Source organism: Sus scrofa, unplaced genomic scaffold (assembly GCF_000003025.6).
Source record: "Sus scrofa isolate TJ Tabasco breed Duroc unplaced genomic scaffold, Sscrofa11.1 Contig1983, whole genome shotgun sequence".
Lineage (NCBI taxonomy): Eukaryota > Metazoa > Chordata > Mammalia > Artiodactyla > Suidae > Sus > Sus scrofa.
In genome coordinates, this window is record NW_018084997.1 from 17,018 (window position 1) to 23,404 (window position 6,387).

At 35.7% G+C, this 6,387-nt stretch overlaps 1 protein-coding gene across 1 annotated transcript; it reads left to right on the forward strand.

The window, feature by feature from the left end:
* Window positions 1–3,858: 3,858 nt before the first annotated feature.
* LOC110258401 (olfactory receptor 2W1-like) lies at window positions 3,859–5,117 on the forward strand. The gene has a single exon (XM_021081686.1). It carries the CDS (start codon window positions 4,128–4,130, stop codon window positions 5,088–5,090), a length of 963 nt encoding a protein of 320 aa, XP_020937345.1. The 5' UTR covers window positions 3,859–4,127; the 3' UTR covers window positions 5,091–5,117.
* Window positions 5,118–6,387: the final 1,270 nt, after the last annotated feature.

The window sequence follows — 6,387 nt, forward strand, 5'->3', positions numbered from 1 at the left end:
AAAAGGGGGGGGGAGAGAGGTGTTTACCATATATCTTGTCAAATATCAGTATGAGCTCTACCAAAAGTGATAAAAATGATTATTTTTACAGCATACACACCTCTTGAATTGATTGAAATAGTAATAGCTAACACTTGTTTGAATGCTTACTATGTGTTAACCAGTATTATACTGTTTTATGTATATTAAATTTATTTAATCCTCATACTAACTGCTTAAAGTATGTATTATTATCCCTCTCTTATAGATAAGAAATCTGATGCTCCAAAAAGTTAAATAATTTTCCCAAGTTCACACGGCTGATAACTGAAACCACAGGATCTCAGTTCAGAAAGTCTGGCTCCATCTACTTTACACCACACTATGTTTCAAATATAGAATACAAAAATTATTACCATACTGAAGCAGATAGTTAAAATTGTTTTATGACTCAGAGATGAGACTTGCAACATTTAAACATGTACATATCATAAGGCAATCAATTTGTGCTTCTGTATTTTATTAATTATTGGTGGAATGTAATTTTAACTCAAGGGAGTCTTGGGACCATAAGCCAACTCATAAAACTCTTCTGAGTACTACTCACTCTAAAACTGGGGGGTTTAAACACTGACCTCTAAGACACAAACAGAATTAGTTGTTACAGATACTGAAGTGTTTGAATTACTAATCACAGTCATCAAGACAAAGCCACATTAGGACTGTATAAAAGTCTAAATCTTATGATCCTCAACTTATTATTTAGGGATTTGCAGATTGAATATCTTTCATAAAATTACTATTCAACCTCAGGCATCAGATATCTTTTTTATACGCTCCAGTAACTTTTTAAATGATACGCTCCAGCAACTTTTTTCCAAATCAATATGTACTATCAATGGTAGGATTATTTTATAGAAATAACACATACTATAATTTGAGTATTGGAAATGCACACTCTAACAGAAAAGTTTATTTGTAACATATTCACTACTAGAGAAAAATGTCTAAAAGACATTTTCCTCATTCCCTATCTTATGCTTTTCTGTCAGTGAATAACTTTTGCATCTATTAAATTTCTCTTAGTGAAATATCAGAATATCTTCTAATTCTCCAGCTGTTTCATTTACAGGCTTTTTTTCTGTGGCACTCTACTGAAATCAATGGGATGTAGTCTGGATGGCTTTGAAACCTTTCTTGAGGTCTGGGTTTTCAGGCAACATTGGGAAATTTGTTTTATTCTTATTTTGAATTAATGGTTGCTTTTCAATATTTCACTGGGACCAAGACTATTTGCAAGCTGATTTAAAGTCAGAACAAGTAGTAAGAATTTCTGACACGTTTCCTCCCCTTCCTCGAAGTCACATGTTCAAGAAGGAGGAGTCCAGTCGAGAATCTATATTTTAACACACATCAGGAAAAAAACAGAACTCGCAGTGGTGCTGCAGGAAAAAAAAAGGAGAAAGCTGCAGCCCCGGAGAGCAAATGCTTAACCAGGATCTGGTTTCCACAGAGTGGGCTCCACACGGGTCAAAAAGTACAACATCAGGGAAACGCTCTCTGGATCACAGTAATGTTACTCTTTAATATCTCTTGGAAAATAGTGTGTCTAAGTTGGTAAAACAATTTGTGGGACGTAAAAGAAAGAGAATTTGGAACTACAAAGACTAAGGATCCTGCTGACTTTCAGGACGTTTAGAACAAATAAATATTGTAAACCTCTGAAGAGAAATTCTCTTTATCTCCATTATGGAGGAAAGATTAAATTTATTCTCTTGGAGTTCCCGTCGTGGCTCAGTGGTTAACGAATCCGACTAGGAACCATGAGGTTGCGGGTTCGGTCCCTGCCCTTGCTCAGTGGGTTAACGATCCGGCGTTGCCGTGAACTGTGGTGTAGGTCGCAGATGCGGCTCAGATCCCGCGTTGCTGTGGCTCTGGCGTAGGCCAGTGGCTACAGCTCCGATTCGACCCCTAGCCTGGGAACCTCCATAAGCCATGGGAGCGGCCCAAGAAAATGGCAAAAAGACAAAAAAAAATTTATTCTCTATTGTAAGTAGAGGGCATGATGCTATTACTTTTTTGAGGTATCGCTGGTGTACAATATTACATGTTTCACGTATATGGCATAGTGATTTACATTTTTAAAAGTTATAATCCTAATGTTATTTATTGATTTGTGATTTCAGACATTTTGATTCAGCATTTTTTTCCTTTTTTTTCTTTTTATTTCTCCTTTTTTTTTTTTCTTTTTCTTTCTCTAGTGAAATTTCAGAGAAATCATCTGGATTTGTTTTTTTTTTGGCTGCACCTGAGGTATATGGAAGTTCCCAGGCTAGGGGTCAAATCAGAGTTGCAGTCTACATCACAACCACAGCAATGCGAGATCCAAGCCACATCTGTGACCCATGCCACAGCCTGCAGCAATGCCAGATTCTTCCTTAACCCACTGAGCAAGACCAGGGATCAAACCCACATCCTCATGGATATCAGTCAGATTTTTAACAAGCTGAGCCACAACGGGAACTCCTTGATTCAGCATTTTTAAAAAGAGAGAAATGTAGATTAAATTGAAAATGAAGGCTTGAAATGTAATATTTTATTCATGAAGACTGAAGAGCTAGAAAGAATTCACATTTTTGATCCATTTCTAAATCTCACAATGAGCATGAAAAATTACGGGGAGATTTCCTATGGGAGATTTTTAATAGATGGGTATTTTCCCTTCCCAAATTAATCTTTCGAGGCTACAATAATAATTGAAATAGTTAAGAAATTAATTGTATGGTATTGTCTTTAATTTTAAAAGAATTTTCATTTTTGCATTCATATAATTTTAACTGAAGTTCTGTCTTATTCAGAGGTTACATAAAACATATGCCTATCAAAATAAGTAATCATTAATTATTAATTCACCCCCTGCTCAGACAATATATAATTCTAATGGTGTATAAAAGCTTGTAATACATTTCAGAAAGTTAATTTTTTCTAACTATCCAACTTGGTCAATGGCAGAACCTAGACTCAAATAATTCTTGGGAAGCTAGTTCTGAGGAAATCACCAAACGGCTCTCTCAAAACAACTGTCTCAGCCATACCACTTAGTCTTATAAATGTATCCACTTATGAATCATGGCCATAGTTTGAAGCAATTTCTTCATAATATTCAGGAAATAGATTGAAATGGTATAACAAACAGTAAGCACAACTTTGGTACTATACAGAGAGAAAGTGTCACCAGTTTGATATTTAAATTTAATTTTCATTCATATATTTTTCTCTAAGTTTTCTATCTTTTTATTCAACTTTATTTGTAGAGCTGTTTCAGGTTTACAACAAAATTGAGAGAAAGGTACAGATATTTCCCATTTATGCCCTCCCTATACACATGTAGAGTCTTCCTCATTATCAACAACACTCACCAGAATGGTACTTTTTTGGATTAGCATAGTGATGGAGGACATATTTTTAAGTGAGAGGATGGTTAACAAATATGTTTGAATTCAAATGTACCAGTTTGGGTGATAAACTAGGTACTGAGTTGAGAAAGATAAAGGTACCAAGGAATCATGCCAGATCTACTACATAATATATCAGAAAGTCAAAGGTGTAAATCAAATTGGTAAATAACTAATGGAAAAGAGGACTAATCCTTCATTCCAACAAAAGCCAAATAATTAGATGTAATAAGTGAATTCACTAACTCAGTTAAAGAATAATATTCCCACATCAAGTAGCTGAGTTTTATGGATAATCACACAATCACACTATTTTAGAAAAAGTTCTAGTCCAAACTTCCAGACTGACATAAGAGAAAATTCAGACCCTAAGTTTAAGAGCTAGGTCTGAATTTAAGAGGTAAGGTCATCTAGATAAAAATATAATATTAAATTTATTACTTTAAAAGAACCTACAAATACCAGACTTACTTGGCCATAATTTTTACTTGTACCATTAATTTTTTCAATTATTCATATAAATTCTCTACCTTGTTTACTTCTGTATCTCATCAAATTTTTACTCTATGTTGACACATTCCTTCTCCTTCTTCTCCTCCTCCTCCTCTTCCTCCACCTACTCTTCCTCCTACCCTCTCCTCCCTCTCCTTCTCCAACCCCAAAATCAGTTTAGGATTTGGGCACTGAAGGACTATGGGCCAAAGAAACTCTACTTCTCTGCATGATTTCATTCTGCTGGGCTTCTCTGACCATCCCAAACTGGAGATGGCCCTGTCAGGAGTTGTCGCCACCTTCTACTTGATCACACTGGTCGGCAACACAGCCATCATTCTTGCGTCTCTCCTGGACTCCCACCTCCACACACCAATGTACTTCTTCCTCCGGAATTTATCTTTCCTAGACCTATGTTTCACAACCAGCATCGTCCCTCAGATGCTGGTTAACTTGTGGGGGCCTCATAAGACCATCAGCTATGGGGGCTGTGTCATTCAGCTCTATGTTTATATGTGGTTGGGCTCCATCGAGTGCCTTCTCCTAGCTGTTATGTCCTACGATCGTTTCACAGCTATTTGTAAGCCCCTCCATTATTTGGTAATCATGAACCCACATTTATGTCTCAAGATGATTATCATGGTCTGGAGCATTAGTTTGGCCAATTCTGTTGTACTGTGTACACTCACTCTGAATCTGCCTAGATGTGGAAACAACCTTCTGGATCATTTCTTGTGTGAGTTGCCAGCTATGCTCAAGATAGCTTGTATAGACACCACAGCAGTTGAATTGTCTGTTTTTGCTTTAGGCATCGCCATTGTCCTTACACCACTCATCCTTATTCTTATATCCTATGGCTACATTGCCAAAGCTGTGCTGAGAATGAAGTCAAGGGCAGGCCAGCGGAAAGCAATCAATACCTGTGGATCTCATCTCACCGTGGTGTCTATCTTCTACGGAGCTATTATCTACATGTACCTGCAACCAGGTAACAATGCCTCCAGAGGTCAGGTCATATTTCTCACCCTCTTTTACACCATCATCACACCAAGTCTCAACCCTCTCATTTACACTTTAAGGAATAAAGACATGAAGGAGGCACTGAAGAAGCTGATGAGAGTTGATCACAAATCTACTAAATCAAAAAGGACCTGGAAGTCATAGAAAAAATTAATGTGATGGAGGCAATAATAAGGTTATCTAACTTTCGTTTTTACTGAGGCAAGTAATCCCTAGATCACAGAGATCGATTTATGTAATAATTCTTATATGCAAACACTTTGTGGATGCAAACAATATAACCACCCTACCTTTTCTGACGTCTAATCATGACATCAATATCATTATCTTGAGTAATGGCTCTAAGTTACTTAAGCCTATCTACCTCTTTATCATGATACACAGGAGTAAGAAGGCACAAATTAAAGGATTTTAAAGGTGACAAAAAAGGCTTACTCATTTCTCATTCATTCATGAAAGATTTATTTCATCATTGTCTCAATCCCAATGGAAAGAAAATATGACAAGTTGGAGGTGAGTTAGGCTTTTGACATAAATCTACATGGAATTTACATAAATTTTGAGGGATTGTACTAATATGTGTATGTAGTGGAATTTCATAAAATAAATGTTTTCATTGTCCTATATCATGGTATAATGTTTATATTTTTATGGGAAAATGTGATGATGAATAAAACTTTGGTATTTTTCCATGATCTAAAACCTATCTCTAAAAGACGGCTTTGTTTAATAATTGTAATCCTTATTAATAATTATAATCTGGATGGATTTGGAACTTTGGATACATTGTTGGACTTTAAAAGTAAAAGAAAAGGTAATATTTTCTCCTCTATCACATTACAATTCTTGAAATGTAAAGAAAGGAGGAGTCTTTGGATAATTTTCACTTCCCCAGTCTGAACGACAATAATGACTCACATAAAACATGTTTAATTTGATAAAGAATAGTGTCAACGTTCTTATGGACCACATAATACCTTTTTAGAGTTGCCTTCAGAAACAGCTCACCATCCCACAAAAAAAGGTTCACAGAGAGTACATAAGTTCTGTGCTAAGTCTGCTCTTAACTTAGTACCATCTATAATTAATAGGGCTAGAAAATACATTAAGACTTTGCTATCTTCAATTATCCAAGCACACAAAATACACAATAGTAATGGACTCAGGAGAAAATTACAGGTTATGCTCATCATTGTTTGTTTTCTTGCTTACACTTACTTTTATTCTCTTTTCCAGTCTTTGGCATTTGGGTTGCAAATTGAACCAAAATTTCAAATACTTAACCTCCCTTTTATTTCTCACAATTAATGGGTATATACTTGGAATTTACATTAAATTACAATAAATCCTTTCAAGACACTGAACTTCTATAAGCTAATCAGGACTTCCATAATTTAGTTAGCCTGATATCACACTTGTGGAATAATATGTCGCTTGAAAA

What these genes read in the sequence shown, in the direction of transcription:
- LOC110258401 (XM_021081686.1), top strand. Translation starts at nt 4,128, where the DNA reads ATGGGCCAAAGAAACTCTACTTCTCTGCATGATTTCATTCTGCTGGGC.